The following is a 20,820-nucleotide window of genomic DNA, read 5'->3' on the forward strand; positions in this document are numbered from 1 at the left end:
ATGTGGAATACAATGAAAACTATGGCAAGTGAGTAATCGCGAAACTCACATCGGCAGCGCTCGAGTAGTCCTCAGTGTTCAGTGATTGACTCCTTGGCAATCGTCGGAGAGAAGGTTTGATAGCGCATTGGCGCTCAGTGCTCCAGAACTCACCCCTGCACCCACCAAGCTCGCTGGCTTGTGTCTATGCACCCCGAATTCTGCACCCAATCTCTCAGCTCATATTCGGTAGCGCGGGGAAATTGAAATTGAAGTGGGTGGATAGATTGGCGGGTGTTTGATTTCACGGGTTTTATGCCAAATGTAATCAGCTGAGTTATTTATTAGAGCACAGCAACTCCGTGGGTCATGTTAATAATGCGGATTGTGTGAATATGTGCAAATCTGTGCGATGTTGTAAATCTGCGAAAGACAGTTGGAGAGAGAAAAGATTAGTATTAGTATGACATGAGGCATATTAGTTACAGTGTAGTCATATATATTAGGTAAGTGTGTAATGTATTCGCAGTGTTTTCCTTAATTTCATTAATTAGCCCAGCTTCAGTGGATGAGGTAAAGACACACATTCGCACGGATTAAGCAGTGGATAATGGAGATGAACCACAGGCTGAAGCAATTGTAGATCATGGATTTGTGCCAATCAAACACCCCAAAATATGACACTGTACACTTCCACAAACCAATCGCCCGACGCTGTGAGCGCCGTTTGTGGTGGAGAATCGGAAGATTAACCTGTCAGCGAGTGAAGCATAGCCACAGAATTCCTCTGAAGCAACTACTCATACACCTCAACTAATATTTCATCGTGGGCAATATAGTCATAACGGTAATATGCTTTCCCAATAAACTGATTCCCCGAGAAAGCAGATGAGGACGAATTTCCGATGCCCATAAACGTCCTCTCGTATGTTGTGGCTCTTATCGTCTTCGCCACTCTTTTGATCGTGTGTTGGATGTAAAGAAAATTGCTTTTCCTGCCACGTTCCACCACCCCGTGCCGAGGTGAGGAATCCACTGTCGTCATCCCTTTATCATCATTCTCTCGGCTTATTCATTCCTGATCCGACCGGTGGCCACAGAGTCGTCGCCGTTGGCAGTGTCATTATTCCTTAGCGGCAGACCGAGAGCCCAGGAAGGGTGGTCACATGCGGTGGAGTGATACACTTGACCCAGAAACCAACTCAACTTGCAGACACTTGAGAGGAAATTCGCGGGTAGTCTCACATTGGGAGGATGTGAAAGAACTTCTCGGCGCTCCATTTTACACGAGTTTTCATCAACTCTGTAAACAAAACTGTTTCCGCAGAAGCTCAAAAAGACTCCACGTGTTTGTCGCTAGACCATTATTTCGGTGATAGTGTTCTAAAAATCGATTATACCTCACTAAAAAATTCATCTTTCCTCAATCTATTTCAAGGGGAAAAACTCTCGCGATTTTCAGGCCATTCACTTTGTGACAATTTAATCATTTTTAGATTTTTCATGATTCTTATCTAAATTTTCATTATTTTTACTCCACAAATTGCCTTTCAAACTTGATGAGCTGATGATAAAAGTGCGTTTTTTACGCGAAAAGCTTCATTCTCTGCGCCCAAATATTCTTCTCTCAAACCATTAGGATTCCTCCAAAATCAGCTAGTGACTTTCCCCTTGATCGATTTGTAGATTCGAGATTTTTGACCCATATTTCACATCTAAGTGAGCCCTTTGTCCCATTATTCTTTTTTTACAATTCGCCTTTAGATTTAGAAGAGTCTTCGACAAAGGGAGAAATATTGTAGAGAAATACTGAACACTATTCTATTTTTCAGTTCCCTTTCAGCATAAAGCCATGTTCTTCTCCATAAATACACACAAGATGCCATGGAAGTTCAGTAGACTGGCGGAAATGAGAAAATCACAGTATCATTTCCATGCAGCTACACGAGGAGTGAAAAGAGGGTTAGGAGGTTATCTCTACGTCTTCGGCACGATCTCACCATCACTGTCCAAGATGATGCGTGCGATCACGCGTTTATCATAATAAAAAAGCAATATTGACATAATGGTTTTAGTTACAGGCGATGCAAGACCACAGAGAAATGGCGAAATGCGAGGTGGAACGGAAACCACAGGGAAAATAATGATGACGCTGAAAGTTGTGATTTTATCGCATGAGCCAGAGTGTATTGTCATCTCTTTTTGCCACCCCAGTCGCCAATTTTTCCCCATGGGCACCAAATATGCCATACAATACCGCGGAGTGTGCTTTAATGAAGCAATACATAGGCAAAATGGAGAGTCACCGAGTGGAAAGTTCATGAGTTTGGACACATCAACGCACAAGACTCGCATATTGCGCAAATTAAATATAGGGAGTAAATTGCTTGAAAAATATTCCAAGCTTAGCTGTGTGTAATTTATTTCTCACATCAATTAATTTATATGAAACACTCTTAGAAGAGACAGAGAAGAAAGCTCAAAAGCACAACTGTTGTGTTCACCGAAAAGATGACTGAATATTAATGATTTGTCATGAGAATAGCGCAGAAGGAAAAGTTTAAGATATGCAAAATCCACAGACATTTCACTGCCACACAGAGAAATTATCATTAAAATATGTATAATCGAATTTGGGAATCTAATGAAGAGCGTATTGAAACAACTTTGAGTGTTTCCGAGTGATATATAAGGAAAAACAGTGTGAACTGAGTGAAGTTCCCACTTTGGCGGAAGGAGGACTTCTTGCAAGTCTCCGAAGGGACTTGTGGATGTTCAATTGCCCGCCCTTGTATCGCCTTTCAGATTGAATCATCATCGTGCGAGAGACTTGAAATGAGAAAACTTTTCATTTCCCCTTTTTGTGAGAAAAGCGCCCAGGCCTGATTGAGAGAGCGCTGGCAGCTCTATAACTCAAAAAGGGAAGAAATGTAAGTAATTAAATTAACTCCATCATATCCCCATAAGCATCTATCACAGTCTCTGCTGATGACGGTCCAGAGGCGGGGCATTGTTAAGATTTGCCAATTCTTATGCATATTTTATGTGTGTGCGAATTGAATTGGAAGAAAGTAGCTTAGAGGCATTCAGTGGGGCTCTCGCTGCGAATGTATAAAAGTCGAAAAATGAATGTTAAGCATCTCAAGGGCTCCATTTCGGTTTCCGGAGACACACATGGGGTGTGGTAGACCGAAGTTATATTGGCAAGCGTCCAAGGGTGGAGAAAAGGGCAACCGCAGTGTAAGTTGGAATGCACAATAAATTTTTCATGATTCGCTCCACCAGCTCCCAAACCCACTGGAAACCACACACAGAAACCCCTCTTGGTGCCGGAGATGGAGAATTGGGCTCGAGGTGGAGCAACTTTTGGCAGATTTGGTGGCACAAAGTGACGAAATATAACCCTTGGTCTGACACCTCTTCGTTCATTCATTAAAATGCTTTTAAACTTATACACTAACGAGCAATCTTTTGTCAAATGCGGGAACACCTCAGTGAGAAGAATGGGCTGAAGAGGGAAGAAAGTGGGGCAAATTGCGTGAATGTCGAAGGGTGAGTAACTCACGCGGAAAACTTTCCAGCAACCCGTTGAATACCAAAAGTATGGCAATTTCGTGCGAATCGTATGATATGAATACTAATTTGCCCATCTGTGTAACCAAAAATAATTCAATTGCGATAAGAAATGCTGATTATTCCTGCTGAATTAAGATATTCTCTATTATGGGATATGAAATTGGATAATGCTTTAAGCTTCCAACCCCTTTTTTCCCCAGTATTAAATATTCTAACCAGTGCTTTTGCGTTTAAAGAGCTGCGAAAGTTCACCAACAGCTTAATTAAAATTTCATACACTCGCACTTTTGCCCCAAAAATGTGAGTGTGTAAATAATTGGAAAATTTTTAAATTTATCCCACTCGCCATGGGTCCGCTCCATTGCCACAATGCAAGTACTTTAATTTATCCGCCGTTTTTGCCCTATTTGCGAAATGAACTAATTTTTTATTAGCTGCTGGCAAAGATGTGAACACCCCAAGAGTCCCATTTCAAATTTCAACCCTGCCGGACGCGAAGCAGGCTCTATATTTATAACTTTGCCACTCTTCCGCAGTTGTTTCACCCTATAATTAATTAAACAATTTAGTTGAGTTATGAGTATCAAATCCGCCGGGGAAGTTTTATAGAATTGACTATTGAGATTGCTCAGTCACAATTCACTCATGTGGCACTTGCCAGCTTCGGAGGTTATAATTTGTTTTATGAAACAACACACAGAAGGTTCAGCACTGATAGGACGCAATAATATCATAACACTTTCCTCATATTCCCACTCATTTGGTGCTCATACATAAACGAACTCTATCGCTCGGAGTACATAGGAATTAATGTGGCGATTTACTGTCGAGCGTCACGAGAGAATTTCGCATAAATTGGATATATCAGATTTTAGAGGGATGTCGGAATATAATGTACAGTTGAACAATGAGAGAAAATTTGAGAGCTTTTGACAAAACAAGTGAGGAAAACTATCCCCAACCGAAAGTTGGGCATCTTCTTAATTTAAAGCAGGAATTGTGAAGTACGATGTTTTTAAAGTACTGAATACGATCGATATGGTGTTGAAACTGGGAAAGGTGCTTTCCATGTTTTTCCAGCCATGTGGGTAAATATGTCAATAAAATATGGTCATTGAATGTTTTCAAGCAGCTCCGGAGTAAATCAAACAGGGACAGAGCGATGCGTATCTGAAATGGCACACACAGTGTGTCCCTGTGTACGTGTATGTGAAGTGAGAAAGGACAATGGAAATAAAAGATGAGGAAAGGAGATATTTCGCATTACTGAGAAGATTACTGTCCCTGTGCGCTATTGCTAACTTCTACACCATAAGCCACTAAGATGAAGTTAGATGCTGTGGAGCTTTCTTCGCAATTTCACCAGAGAAATCGTATGTTTAAGTTTAAATCTCGGCACGATGTTCTGCTCTAGTGGCGCTCAAATATGGTTTGTTCTTGCATGAAATGATTTAGTGAAAAAATTCACATGTTTTTCCACTGCTCTCTTAAATTTCTCTATGACGGCTGATACCTGAGAAGAGAGGCGATGTTGTTCGCTTTATGAGAACCGGAAGCTTATCTTTCTTCTGGGCGTTTTATCCAAATTTCCCTTATATGAAGGCAAGAATACGATAAAATCTGCCTAGAAAATCCTCTTCCTACTTCAATAAACTGTGATAGCGGAGGAAGTCATATATTGGAGCTTACATTAGGATATTATCGTAAAAGTTTTCCGCTGTTGTGAAGTTCAAGATAAAAAGCAGAGGCAAGAATAGCAAAAGCCCACGTCGTATTTACGAAATTTCCACCCCTGTCACAGAGGTGAGAGGTGATAGTGTGGAGTAAGAGCTCGCTCGCATACCTCAATCCATCACTCTGTTTGATTTACAATCTTGAAAGCTATATAAATTGCACGTTAAGAGGAATTCAACAAGCATCACAGAATAAGTAATAGATATTAATCTTATCTCACTATCATTATCAACACTTGCCTGGAAAAAAAATTTACAGCATTTTCCCATTTTCACGTGCGAAGTTTCCATTAATTTTTATTGATTGAATAATCATGATGATATTACGAACAAAATTATCCTCTTGAAGCATGTCGCAAATTGCAATGGCACTAAAATTGATGGTGTTCATTAAAATTCAATTAATATAATTTTTTATTTGCTCTGTGAGAAAAAGCAGACTGATAGCCACAAAATTTTTCACATGATACAAATTGGATGGTTTCATACAGTTATTAATCATTTTACGTTTATCACTGACCTGAGCGCGCCACATTGACCGGGAGCTTTTACCCTTTCCATCATATCTTTGTACAGTGTTTGTAGTTTTAAATTTTCGGGTTATTTATGGACCCTCCTCACCCACGAAAGCTCAAATTGGAGTGCTTTCTCTCGACACTCCACCATATTCGAGTTGTTGTTTCAACAACTCACCTTTTTGAGAAGGAAATTTCCATTTTTTCATCTCTCCCAATTGAAATTGAATGCAGACAAATTGTGCACCACGAAATTCACAGATTGGTAAAATGCGACCTCAGAAAAACCATTAAATTTGCATATGATGTGGGCAAATTTTCTGGGTGTATCCACTCGATTCCACAGTCCAAGGTATGATGCAGGGGGTGATTTTGCTGGCAAAATTAACATTTTATCTCTGCGTTGAAGTTCACGGTTTGAGTGCAAAACTCATTCATGCTGAGAAAATCTCAAGTCATCATGCATATAAATTTTTAGAAAATTTATGCATCATGTTAAGCAAGTACTTTTTATTACTCGGGCGCCCTCTCGAGAGTAAAATTACACGCGAGCGAGGGTGAAAATTTTAACAACCCCCAAGAGATTTTCAACACAACCCCGTCGCTCATAAATATTTCCATACCTTAAATACTATACTCCATAAATTCTTGCCATAGGATCAATTTTACAAATATTCACAACACATCACCGATAAGGTGAGCAATTCTTGTGGGAACACAGAGCATCCATCCATATTCTACGCACTTGCCATTGAGCTCATGTGTCGCATTTCATTTTTAGGAAAGGATATCTTAGGACGTGACTCACACTCTCAAAACATCCGCAACTTTCTCGTCACTTAGACAGTATTCGAATAACACAATAATGCTTTATGACGATACTTTCTGTCTTTTAAATGCACTCATACGTTTGTAAAATTGAATTTCACCGTTAACTTAACGAAAAACACGTCTGTTCTTTCCTGATGGTGTCTTGTGTCATTCAATTTTCATAGTTTGCTTACTTCAAACCGATCTGTAATAACATTGTCACTCATATCAAGTTTCCTCCTTGAATTTAAAGACATTGTCCGAACCTTCAGCTATGGTGCAAGTTTTATAGCGAAAGTTCGTTCATGTTGAGCAATTTTGGTGCAAAACTTCTGCATCAGAGTTGCGCTAATCAATTTCCAGTGGTACAACCAAGAGCAAAACCAATGATGTTCCTTCTAGATTACGTTCAACGGCAAAGTGGTATTTTCAGAAGCACGTTTTAATGGAATGTTGCTGCATCGTTGCCACAGCGCAGAATACTCTCCAATAATCAGTTCTTCGGGTTGTGTCAACACTCAATATACATCGATGGCGAGTTCGTCTTATTAACGCCGCATCTTTGAGTTGAAGGTGCAATTTTTCGCCCGAGCGCGCTATTGATGAGAAATGCATTGCGTGTCGTATCTGAAAATCACGACTATGACGTAAGAAGGTGAGAGCGACGGAGACGACGTGAATGTTAATGAATTAGATTTTCCTGCTCGTCACTTAATCGCAAATATGAAGCATTATTAAAGCACTAAGTGTATATATGTACGTGGTTGTGATATGGTAGGAAGTGTGGAATTTTCTTCACCCTTCAAGATTGGCACTGGGGTGCCATGTATAAAAGGATCCAACGATGCTGAAACCATAGCAACGGCATTTACTCACTGGGGCTGCTCTTGGGGACTTTGGTCTCCTCCATGGCACAGAATCTCGCCGAAAACCACGCTTAGAACCGCCACAGTAAATGGAAAATCGTATATTATCCACAATGTTCTAAAGATTTCTCACCATTATCTGACTCTTCTATCTAAATTGTTCTATTAAAGTGCTTTTTGCATGACTCTACATAACCACCGGGAAAACTATCCTTAATTTAGTGAATGTCTTATGTGACGTCATAATAAATTGTTTCTACTTAAATGGAGAAGAGAGAATGGAAGACAGTGAGAGCATTTGGCTGAAATCCAAGTATTTCTGCATATCAACTATACCTTCAGAAAAAATGGGACTCAATATATAACCATAAATAGTTAATATATCATCTGTTCTTGAAAATAACTATTTTCTCCCAAAAGTTGCCCAGATATTCCTGAGAATTTTACCAAAAGTGTTTTGAAGCAAAATATCTACAACAACACAGTCAAAATGTCCTTTATAGCACCTGCTTCGGAATCTTTCATTGGGCAAAAGACATACACACACACACACCTTTGGAGTATTTCAGAGAGAACCAAGAGAAGTTTTCCGGATTGCGAAAGTTGGTCGAAGAAATGATACGAAAGCCATGGAGCAATGTGGCCGCAGAAGCAAGTGATGGAAAGGTATGAAAATGTCATTTTCAACTATTTGTACATAACATCGTGTTTCGAGAATGGTTCCGCATATGAAATGCCACCGCATGAGAAAGATTGTATTTTGCAACAATATAACTCACAAATCGTCAACCCTTTGCGTGGTTTACGATGACACAATGCACAGGAACTGATATTGGGTAAGCGTATTGAATTGTGGTAGTCAAGCATATTGTAGTAAAAGTCACGCATTGGGAGAGTTCATTGCAATTGACGTGGCAGTTGCGTAATGAGCGACAATTTGCCATTCAATGGAAAAATCCTATTAAATTGCTGTACCACGAAGGACAGAGAATTTTGTTGGAGAAATGGTTCGATTAATTCCCAGAAAAAAGCTTGAATTCAGAGTGATTAAATGTGGATGCAAGAGAGAGAGGGAGGAAAAATTGGGAAAATCCGCACATAAACCCTTTTCATGCGAAGTGAATTATTCTCTAAAAGCTCCAGCGTCCAATAGTCTAATGAATTTCAACACTCTCACGCTTGCATACGAATCGTGATTGGGAAAGTTTGAATCCTCTGTTTTCATCTCTAAAAACTCTGGAATATATGTTTGTGCGTCCAGTATATAATACGTCTGTATGTATTTATATTCAGTAAGTGAATCGAAAACTGTCTTTGAAGCTTTTTAATTACTACCATGGTAGGAAATATTCATTAATCACAGAGATTTACTATAAGATTTGAACTATCTATTATTCAATCTTCCCCTTGAGAATAGTTTCTGAATTCGTCTCTCATATCGTCAATTTGTAATTAACTTATGCAGAAATCCCTAAGCAATTTTAAATGAGAACTATATAATTCACTGTAATAGCTCCAGTTGAAAGTGAATTTGATTAAATTGTTGTCTGAGAGTGCTCATCTAATGGGTCTTAATTATAGATGTCTAATGGAGAGATGAGCTGAAAATTAACTATACTGAATCAATCATTTGCAATAACCGTAATTCCATTTGCAATACAATCTGCAAATGAGTTTGAGAAGGTCTTTAATTTTCATTGGAAATTGTCTCTTATTATGAATAACTATACCATTATGTTATGGCAAAATATCTCGCAATTTCCATGCAAAATCCTTCAAATCCGCGTCCTTCCGCACTATAATTCTCTTATTGTTGTTCAAAATACAATACCTTTTATCTTATTTATTTTTACAACCGCATTGTATCTTCCTTGGACATAATTTTCACGGTATTACGCCATTTTTACCATAGTACGAGAAATCACATGTACTTTTATATTGTCATTCGCATTTGATATTTGGTCAAAAGCTTTATTCGCCCGGCAGCACTAAATGCGAAATCTCACTGACGATGTTTTATTCACGTTCCACGGGGGATTTCTTTTATGATGTCCCTCAAGCTCAAAACGTCCGCGTCGCTGCCCATCTCTCGGCCAGAGATCCTGGTCATTGAGTCAATTTGCCCCCCATTTACTCCCGTGTCCAAAGGTCCGTCAACCGCAGAGCCTCGCATCATTGCCAACATCCCAAAGCTTGTTTTGTGATTTGTACTCTAACTCCGGACTGGCAATGTTCCCAAATGTTTATGGCTTCTGAGACAAATGAGAATCGCCATGAGTACCTGAATTTGTATCCCTTTTCTCATCATTATTGCAGGTCCTTGGCTGTTAAATATGCAATCCTAATTAAATGCGCGTCGGGAATTGCACTCGTTTGCGAGCTTTAATGGACAATTGTTGCGATTTTCTGGCAATAATCGATGGAATAATGGGGATAAATCATTTTAATTAGATATTTTATTGTGCTTTATGGCTTGACTTTATTGCATTAAATTCAGATAAATAGGCTATCCATCTAACTATGATTATACATAATAAACGCATATTGCACTCGAAGAATTAAATATGAATGTCTACAGAGATTGTTTACATTATGTTTATGATAATCTCTTAAAAAATGGCGATCTTAACCTCCTTGTTCAAAATATTTTTCCTTTTTCACCCAAGAATGGCAAAGTTCTTGGCAGTGATTCTTATACTATTGTGCCATAGGACTATTCATTGTAGCAATTTCGTTGTGTTTCTCAAAGTGCCCCTACAAAGTGTTTTCTTGCACGCAACAATCAACGAATTAAACTCCCGTGAAACTCCCCCAGTGTTACTTACTAAAGCTCTTCATTAATCAAATATCACTCTCACCTTCAATCTGATTTGCATTTCACACTGAAAATAACCACCGTAAATGACTCTTTTAGAACTACTATTTAATTATTTCACCGGGGCTCTTTTATGACGTCGTCACGCATATTAGTCTAATTCGAGACAAAGCACATTTCTGGTTAATTGTGGAATTTGTAGTAAGCCAAGGACATTTCTCTCCCATGCGAAGAAATGCTTTATTTATCCATGTGATATTCATATTTATTTCATTTCATATAAATAAATTGTTATTGACACAGAGGATTAACTTATGCAGATAATTCAATTTTTTAATTCTAGGAATTACATTTGTGTTGATCGACCCAATTTATCTTATGTGTTTTCATAAACACACCATTAACAACCGAATGGCATAATTTTTCTGGCTATTTGACTTAAGGTCGAGCGAAAGAGCGTAATTTGCCCCGAATATGTGAAATGAAGAAGTCATTGTAATTACGAGTGAGTCTTTTGCTTACAGATGGGCGCTATTATGTTGTTAATTTGATGAAATTTCCAGATGGAGCCAAATGGCAGAGTGTTCATAAAAACGCACGTTATTTACCCATTTTAAATAAATGAGGATGCTCTCCGTAATTAGACATTCCATCGAAAAGTTTCCGTGCGGGAGGCGCACCACGGAAGTGTGGCGACCCGTTGAAAAATAGTAAGTTTGCGGGCAAAGCCGCAGCGGACGAGTGTGCTGGGTGGCGAGGTGAAGGGGCGAGAGTTCACTGTGTGATGGAATAAATTAAATAAAAAACAAACAAGAGGTTACGGCGCCAGAGCCGAAAGCCAGGATCTGTGTCCTTGGTTGTGAGCTCTCATTTGGCAGTATCTTGTGGAAATGGGCGCCCACTGCTAATTCTGTTTGTTGAAGGTCTCAAATCGTCAGAACAAACACAACAATTGTCGACAGTGTCAAAATTAATTTAATCACCATTGACGAAATGGGTAGAATCGTGTGAACGTGGTGAGTGATAGCGTGTACCTTCAGCTCGCTCCGGAGAACGTCACAAATGGCGCGAAAGCCACTCACACAGCGAATGACTAAATTTCGCGACAGGAACTGCGTCACAAAAAGTCATGTCGCCTATTGGAACCTATTTCGGATTAGACTCAGTTTTTTCCTTCATCTCTTAGCTTTAAAGTTCTCTAAAATAAAATTAAACTATACGATATTAACTCTATTGTACATATTACATACTAAGTGGTTGGGTTGAATTAAATTTTGCAAGTGTGAAGAAAATTTGGAAAGTCAAGAAAGACGTTATAGTGTGGGAAATGGCACTTTGTGCAGAGTCTTGAGAGTTGTGTGAATGGTTGATGCTTACTACGATTTCATTTCATCTCCACAATGTCACACAAAGTGACATCTATAAGAATGCTCCTCTGGCTTTTTGTCCCTCAATTTGAAACCATCTCATTGGCGAAATTGGCAAGACATGCCCAATATACATATGTGAAAAATAATATCCTTGTAGCCCATAGTGTAATCAGAAATAATGGAGACATAAAATACATAATATCACCATATAATATACAATATTATATTTTATTTATACTCGAGATACATATATCGATGAAATATGATCTGATTATGGGTGGTGAATTGAGGTCGAGGCTCTTGTTTGTAGCAAATGAGACTGAAATCTTGCGTAGATATATCTTTTCTGGACAATTGAACCTCATAATGTGCACCATCATTGATATTTCGTAAGAAAAGTCCAAAAAGTGCCCTCATTGTTACAATTTCAATATATATATAGCAGGGCTGCTGACAGTAACACATTGATGGCATTCACTCTTTTGAGGGAGCACCTCGTCGTGAAAGGGGATGCTAGAGCATAGAAGAGTATTTCTATAACAATGTCTAGACAGGAATCGCCGTTCCAGGTGTATCGGGAGTGACACATGTATGGAAACTGTGAACTTTCGCAGCTTAATCCCATCCTGAACGCTTCATTCTCTAAGCGCTCCACTATAAAAAAGTACCATCACCATTCTGGCATTCTTCTGTGAAGCTCTATTGTTGAAAATTGCCGAGGCCTCAGCACTGCAGTAATTAAATCCGGAGAAAGCTTTTGGGCGACATTTAATTCCACGCACCGTGAGTACGACAAAATGTCTCAAGGCCCATAAGAAAAGCTCAGCCAGCACAGGGAGGATATAATTTATTCTTGGCGGGGGATGTTTTACAAAGTGTGTGGAAATAAGTAGGAATTAAGCATCTCTTTTTCTTATATTAGCACTTACTTTCTCACATCAACACACATCCACACCCTCGGTGCGGATGTACTGCTGAGAAGCATCTCAAGCGTGAGCTAAGCAATGAAAATTTTCGCAAAATGGGCAAAAAGCGTCTTCTGCTGTGGTGAACAGGAGGGGCGGAGAAAGTTTTCGCCGTGGAATACGTGTCGGGAAAGTCATAGGAGGTGGCGTGGCATCTCATGTGATATTAATTTAAAAATATATACATATATCATTAGGAAATAGGGGCACAAGTATAATCACATAGTGTAAATCATTTAGAAGGTTGGGAGGGAGAAAAAATGGGGAAGGAAGAGCTAGCATATGTGACTTGCACATATATTGTCTCTCAGCTTCCTTCACTGCTCGTCGGCGAAACATGTAAAGTCGCAGCAGAAAAAGCTCATGCGGAGCAATGAAAATGTTTTATTTGAGACCTCTTTCTGGTTTATATGTATATAGACTTTGGGGTGACTTTAGGCCTCATATTGTACAAGTATTTTCCTTTTTTAAGCTCTACTTTGTACAAATATGTATTTTGTATTACATTGTGTGTAGACCGATAACACGAGAAATAAAAACGAGAGTCAAACAGTAAAGTTTTCAGGGCTGCAAATTTGTTTCCAACAAAGATCCTGGAGATGTTATCAAGTACTTAAAGTTAGAATATAATCATAATAGGAATAATTCATGGGCAAAACTGTTTCATTTCTATTTCCTACAGAATCCAAAACTAAATAATGCTCTCAAAGCCTTTGAAATTTCACTGTTGTGCCAATCCTTTAAGTCGGTTTAATGGGTTATGCGTTAGAACTCATTAGCCATACTCATTAAGGTGGAATTGCAAGTGTTAAACTGGGGTGTTATTGATTTGCGCGCAATCAGTGGAACAATTCTGGAAGTGGCAAGCTTTTGTACTAATGCTAACCAATTCAAAAGCTCTCGCGGCTCATAATTAATGAGCCTTCGAATGGTGAACACACATATTTCTCCACCCAACCGGGCTTGATATCTCTGTGCGATATTAAAATGAACGTATAAAACTTCCAGTGCGCTGGCTGTATTATATTTTCATAGAATTAGCATCAATTTCAATTTGTTGAGGCTGCTCGAGGCCTGGAATAACCATTTTATGGGTGCAATGCTCACGAGCGTGCGTGTGCGGTGGCGTCATAATTTAGAGATGATGTTTCCTCCGAGGATTCTGCGTGAGAAGGGGATGGAAAAAAGCAAGACAGGAAGGTGATAGAAGATGATATTGATAAAATTTTCATTTTCTCTATGATAAACATTTTTCCGTGAAGCTGATCGTGTATGTATGTGTCTCTGCCTTTCAGAAAATTGGATGTCATATTTATGGATTGTGGTTTTCCCCACTTCGTTTTTGCCTCTCTGCAAATTCTCTTGGACAGAATTTCTGACACATAGATGATGGAATTTTCGTGGAACACTTTTTCCACAACACATATATTTTGAATCAGAAGAAAAGACACAACACAAATACTATATCAACATACCGTTGGCAGTGCGAACTGTTAACCTCCTGGCTGTTATGAATTTTACTTCCACTTTTCACTCGTGCACTCTCTTTATTCGCACGGCCAGGAAGAAAATGGTTTTCACAGTTTTTTGCACTTCAGTCATTCACTGTTGAATATTAAATTGCGCCTTTGGTAGGATATTGAGTATTTCTGTGACAAAAAATTAAGACTCAAATTAAATACTTTAATCTCAAAATGATATTTAAGTTAAACTAAGTAGGCTGTGTGGAAAAGAAAAGTCGACGAATAGAAACTAAAACGTCATAAAAAGTAAACAATTGACTCTCTTCACTTGGTTCACAACAGATAAAAAAGTGAAAATTCACTTTCTCTCTTTAGAAGCGTATAAACATGTAATTTTCATATAAAAATGTTGAAGTGACTCCTAGAAAATCTAACCTCACTTTGTGCTAATATCTACATCATTTAGAGGTCACTGACTTGTCACTTTTTTTTGATGAAATATCATAAAATTCTATTCAAATTCTCAATTAGTTTATTAAATAAATATCCGACAAATTAATATCCTCCTGTTCTATGATGAAAATTAATTATGCCTATAGTAATAGCAAATATGCTTCGTCAAGCATACAGGTGGAATTCTCGCCAATTCATGTTCTATTACGAGGGAAAATTGAACATTATGCTGTCCGAAATTAGGGAAATGAGCATCTATGCGGATGATGGAGAGAGAACTTTCAGAATTTTCACTATATTCGCCAATGGAAAATTTCACTGGGATAAGCTCCAGGGCATGAGAGCTGATGGTGTATACTTTTATCTCCCCTTTTCAGTCTTGGAGCTACACGTAGATTCTGAACGACACACACTCACTTGAACAATTCACGTCATATCCAACCAGGGCTATGAAGACAACTGCACCCGTTGGAAATGTGTGATATGGATGAGGATCCGGATCCTGCGAAGGAGATACTCCCCATTTCGTGATGGTGGGAGCAGTGAGAAAGAGTTTTAAACACGACTAGAAAAGTCGCTCCGAAATATATGTATGGCAAGTCTCTACAGTTGGGCACAGGGATGATGGTGAAAGCAGCCAAGTTTCTCGTGAGTGCGCCGAATAGATACACACCATTGGGAGAGACCCGAGCCGAAAGCTTGCGATTTACGACGGAGCTTTCACTCTCTCAGACTCTGCGCTATGGAAGGCCCCATCAGTCCTAAATTTCCCGTCCACTGGAAGTGACGTGGTGGGGGGTGGAAATATAAATAAATTCTTTCTCAATATTCTCGCACTGGAAGGAGGTTATTTAATTTTATCACATGCCGTTGAAACCGCAAATTTGGGGAAAAGGTGCAGACTATTCGTGGATTGTGGGGAAAAATTTCCGCCATGAGACACCTTTTTCCCCGAAAATTATTTCAGACAAGGTGTCATTAAATTTTTTTTTACACCGCATCGTGATGGAAATTGTTGGAACAAAATGCGGGTACGCCTGAGATTACAATGCTCAGATGTAGATTAGATTTATAGAAATATACACAGCTCAGAGCCATTACAGAGGGATGAAATGCTTCTGCACTCTGTGCGAATGGGGAGAATGTGTGGCGCAAATAAGGGAACGCAGGTTGAAGCCTCCCCAATCATTGGTTTGCGTGAAAAAATAATCAACGCATTACCTTTTATAAATAACTCCATAATGCAAATTGCAATTCGCACTGAACTCAATAACAAGGTCAATAAATTAAAATTTGATCATAGTATGGAATTGATTGCGAAAATAATGACTATTAATAATATTAGCATAATGCAAAACACATAATTTGTTAAAACAGCATTTCAATTGACACGAAATGCAGAACTAATGAGTTTTGGCAAAACCACTTAATTCAAAAAATCCATATTACAGCTGATCATAAAGCATATTGTTAATGTGTCACGCCAATTTCTCCAAAAATCAAGGCACCAACTTACATTCATACATATTCGGTTCATCGTCCCCATCATCGGACATATCACTGCCACGCATTTTAGTCCAAGCTGGAGAATCCGTAAAAAGTATCGTTATAAAGCTTAATTAATTGGAGAGATTTTGTGAATTTATTTCGCAAAATGTGTGTGTATACCATTAAGCAAATTAAATTGTGACAGTGATGAGGAAAAAACTGACCTTTTTTCAGGAAACGTAGAACAAATCCGCTCTTTGGACACGAACACTCCCTTTGCTGGTGCTCCTCGTCTCGCGTTTCCGCGATATCTTCACCCTGATTCACCACTGTCGGTCCATCAACTGCCACACAGTGAGGACCCGAGTCTCTGCCGCCGCCTAAGAACGTTTCAATTGTTATTTTGGAACTCCTCTTTGGCGCTCTAGTCTAAACAATATACAGAGGCTTTACACGAATCACTGAGGCGCGCCTCTGGTCAGGCCGTCCGAGCGCTCAAATCAACTTTGGAAGGAGCGTGTTTACACGGAGATTGACAAAAATTAACATGTAGCCACGTCAGTTCTTGGACTGCGGCCAACATGCATCTCCATCAAGATGACGACATGCTCAGTGAGAGGGAATCGCATGAAATGGACAAAATCCTCCTCGCCTGAGCATCGCATTGAAATGGTACAGAATCGAAGAGTGCAATAGAGCGACAAGCCGCAACTATTTTCGCTACAACGTGGCGAAACTGAGTGGAGTGGTTTAAAAAGTCATTTGTCAGATGGTATATTTGTTCCATTTCTCCTCGACAGTCATTGGGAATTACACATAATAATCTGAATTTGTATTTCTCGCGTGCATCGAAAGCCCGTCAATCATTGGAATAGTTAACGCTCTTCAAGCATGCTATCTGACACTATTTCAGACGCACTGTAATCACTTTTAATAACTCATTTACAATGGCAAATTGTTTTTTCATTTAAGTTCATTAATGAAATATAAATCTCGCATTAAAAAAAGTATTTTGCAGGGGCAAATTTTGATCAATATATATTTAATTTTTGTATTGCGCATTAAAATTAAATCTGTAAAAGCTTCCATGCATTATAATTTATAATGAGAAATTTATACAATTTCTGCCCGAAAACAATTCATATCGATCAAGCCAAATTTATATAATTTTTGTGTGAAAATAAGAAGAGTGGAAAGGATGAAAAGCCACCATGCTTATTAATCACTTGCATCCAGAAGAATCGCTAAAACATGTACAGCATTTTAAAGTCTCATTAGCATGGAACCCAATTTCCTCAAGTTTAGCACGCCCATGATGGGAGACGAGGAGGAAAAAAAAGGCTGAACAAAGAAAATTTCCGCCACTTAATGAGGGCAATAGTTCACTTCTTATAATACATGTGAATACATTTCGCCTAATTACAAGAGATTGTATCAAAATGTCTTTACAAGACTGTCGGTATCGTATTTCATTAGCACAAGTATACAAATGTTTTCCCTTTTAATATTTATAAAGCGTTGGAAATTATTTTGGGCGATACGAGAAACATTTCCACAACTCTCGCACAATGTGGATCATAGAGAGTTGCGAAAGGGGGGACCGCAAAAAATGCTGGCGATATGAAATTTTGTATTCCAGGGACTTTCAGGACTATAATGCCTTTATCAGCAATTTTGATGAACCTCTCAGTAGAATTCACGTTCCACATTCCCTTTGATATTACTCATAATACAAAATGCATGACCTGGGAAATTGTAAACGAAGGGCGCACAAGTTGAAGTTGTGGGCATTTTTTGTAGTCGTGACTTGCCCTCAAGAAATTAGATTATGCCATTGGAAGAGAAAGACGCCACTTTGTCTCTATGAAGTCTCTTCTAATGAATCATGCCACGTAATTTGGTTATTTGTTAGACCTAATTTTCCTTTTGCTGGCGCTCAAAGGCTCAGAAATACACACATACTCTGCGCATTTCTGTTTCTGGGGACAAAATTCAAATGATGCGTGGCACTTTAGAAGCCAAAGAGACAGAATTTCACATTGTATATGAGAATTCTTGCACAAAACTCTCCCCGATTAAATTAATTAGCTCACTTGGCTCGCAATACAATACACCCTCTGGCCTTTTCACTTGGTGGGGATTATCGATTGGGAAACTGTGAATTTCTTTATGGCTTTTCTGATCATCTTGAGAAAAGTATTTATATATAAAATGTGGAGTGGAGTATATTTAGTTTAATTATATAGCGTCATATAAACGTGAATATTGCCCCAGAGAACTCTAATAGTTTTTTTCAAAACGACTCTGTATCTGATTGGAGCTCAGAGAGTATTGGAAATTCTCATTTAAGCTATTCAGGCAATTCATTTGCAACATTTTCAAAGGATTACTTTGTATATTGGGCCTAACTGTGCCACCCACATCGTTTATTTTATTTTATTAGATATGCACAAGTTTTGGGTGAGAGTCAGCCAGAGAGAGAGAGAGCATTTTGTGACGAGGAAAACTCACTCAAATGTGACATTTCTGTGGAAAATCCAATATTTCACTACAAGCTCACAACCGAATACTTTTTCCATTGGAAAAATGCGGAACACTGCATTTGCAATCACTCTTTTAGGAGAAAACTTCACCAAAACCAAATTCAACAAATTTAATTTTGCAGCAATATTTTGAACATAACAAATTTGTAGAAAAAAAAACAATCCGATAAGCAAAATATGCAACTGCGCGGAATTCTTCATGTATAAATATTATGTTTGCCCGACATTTTTCACCTCTCCGTAAAAAATAAACCGTCTTCTGCTCGTGTCTTAATAACCGAGACAGAGCATCATCACAGTGTCTTCGGATAATTTCGACACTCGTGTTAACTTTTCAGATTGTGATAATTTTTGCAGACGAAATTCTACGAATCCATGCGTTCGAAAGACAGTGAGATATCTCTTAAGTGGCAAAATATAACTTGAAATGCGCTTTTCCACTTTAGGTCCTCACGAAGGGTCACAATTTCCAACGAAACACAAATCCTCTTGCACAGCATATGACGAGTATTTACAACATTTGATCAATTTACACTCCAACGACTCTTCATGAAGCTGGTCTCATTATCACATTAGAGGGAAACTTGCGACACGACCAATTGAGCGATTAACGCTCAATTAAGTTTTTAATTATACACAAATCCAACAGGAGAAAACGTCACCTCTTTCTTCACCGGATGAGTGAAATTTGGAGGAGCAACATTTTCACTAAAAATACAATTGTAAACTGGCCCATTCCTCTCATGATGATCTTGATGAAGATGCCGTTGTGTTAATGTTTTATTTTTGGAAAGAAGATACTTTTTCGAGTGTGAGAATACGTTTTGATATGATGAATATGAGAGCAATATTTAGATCTGTTGTGTATATTTTAATAATACACATGAATGGTTATTAGTTTTATGAGTGATCACATTTTGATCTGTTTTATTAATAAACTCCGCGCTTAGCCTTCGGTTCGCTTCAGTGTGTATTGAATTTTTCCACGCGAATCTTGCCTGTGGTGACCATTTCTCATTTCATGAAAATCCATTCATATTTTCATGTCTACACAAATGAGAGAACTCCAGCTGAAATCAGCTGAAAATGATGATGTTGGTGAATTGTTGAATTTGTGAATTTTCACACTCAACACTCAGGAACTCGCTGAGCAATTGTAAGACGCCTTAATGCGTATTAAATGCGATGAATGGGGATATAATACAATGTGACTAATTTAAGTGCCAATTCCTGAAAGATACAAGATTCCCTCGAGAGATATTTTTACGAGAATTTCAGCAACTATACAGCCATAAATCTCCACATTATATAGTATTATTTTATCAGTCCCGAGGCCTGAGTGGCCTGAGTGAGTGTCTATTGAGTGACTTGAGCAAATGAAACATAGAGACAATGGGAAGGCGACACGAAGATAAGATGATGATTTTTGGGACAAGGCTTATCGCGCTGTTATTCATTTACCAACACACACCGGAAAAGGCAGGATTTATGCTGACAATCGGCGAAAGGAACAAAATATCTGCAATACATACACATGTATATATGTACTAGTAAATTTGAAAATCATTTGGAAAACCTTGCCAAAGTTCCTGAACTCCTAAGAAGGTGTGAAGAACAGGGAGACCGTTGCGGAAACCACAAATATTTATTACATTGAAATGTTATTTGTGTCTTAAAGAAGCACTCAGAAATGCCCCGCTTTCCTCTACATGGTGAGTTTTTTGGTCTCCCACTGTGAGGAGAATTTAAGAGATTTCTTCTCTGAGAAAATAGATTTGACAGAGAAAGAAAAACCAATAGCTTTACCGTACAATAAGACATCTTCAGTAGATACAGAAAAGTTGATAGCCTGAACTCTAAAAGAAACGAGGGTTGGATAACTGCACGCAAATCCCCCTTCTGATTTATTGCAGACCTTCTTCAGCAAAAACACTGTTCTCGAAACTTTATATTCAAAATTGCAAATTCTTATCACAACCATTAAAAATGTAACATTTGCTCCTCTGAGCACCCCAAATGTTTTAGTGTGTCAAGGAGTGGTGCAAATGTGAACATGTGACAAAGTATAAATCCATGTAAGAGTTAGTTAATGCATCCAGAGCCAAGGGCTAATTTAATTAAATTTCTCCAGAGTTATACTATGTATTGTGTCGCATTACAGGGTATTTATTCATATTCATATTTCGGTACTCTGCCAGGATTTAGTGTTGACTAAACCTGGAGGGCGTGAATAAAGTCCTTTTA

General features: G+C 38.5%; 1 protein-coding gene and 1 long non-coding RNA gene across 2 annotated transcripts in view; both read right to left on the reverse strand.

Annotated features, from left to right (window-relative positions):
* Positions 1 to 19,280, reverse strand: part of LOC132259896 (Kv channel-interacting protein 4-like) — a 32,131-nt gene extending 12,851 nt beyond the window's left edge. Inside the window, exons 1-3 of the mRNA XM_059757710.1 lie at positions 19,239 to 19,280; positions 16,258 to 16,413; positions 16,062 to 16,127 (exon numbers count right to left, since the gene is read on the reverse strand). Of these exons, the coding sequence (XP_059613693.1) occupies positions 16,062 to 16,116 (55 nt within the window). The 5' untranslated portion in view covers positions 16,117 to 16,127; positions 16,258 to 16,413; positions 19,239 to 19,280. The remainder of the gene's footprint in view (positions 1 to 16,061; positions 16,128 to 16,257; positions 16,414 to 19,238) is intronic.
* Positions 76 to 15,030, reverse strand: LOC132259897 (uncharacterized). Its single transcript, XR_009468327.1, has 3 exons — positions 14,904 to 15,030; positions 14,105 to 14,278; positions 76 to 402 (listed from the first exon to the last, which is right to left on the reverse strand). It is a non-coding gene; the product is annotated as an uncharacterized LOC132259897 (long non-coding RNA).
* Positions 19,281 to 20,820: the final 1,540 nt, after the last annotated feature.

The sequence above is a fragment of the Phlebotomus argentipes genome, unplaced genomic scaffold, assembly GCF_947086385.1.
Source record: "Phlebotomus argentipes unplaced genomic scaffold, Phlebotomus argentipes genome assembly scaffold_18, whole genome shotgun sequence".
Lineage (NCBI taxonomy): Eukaryota > Metazoa > Arthropoda > Insecta > Diptera > Psychodidae > Phlebotomus > Phlebotomus argentipes.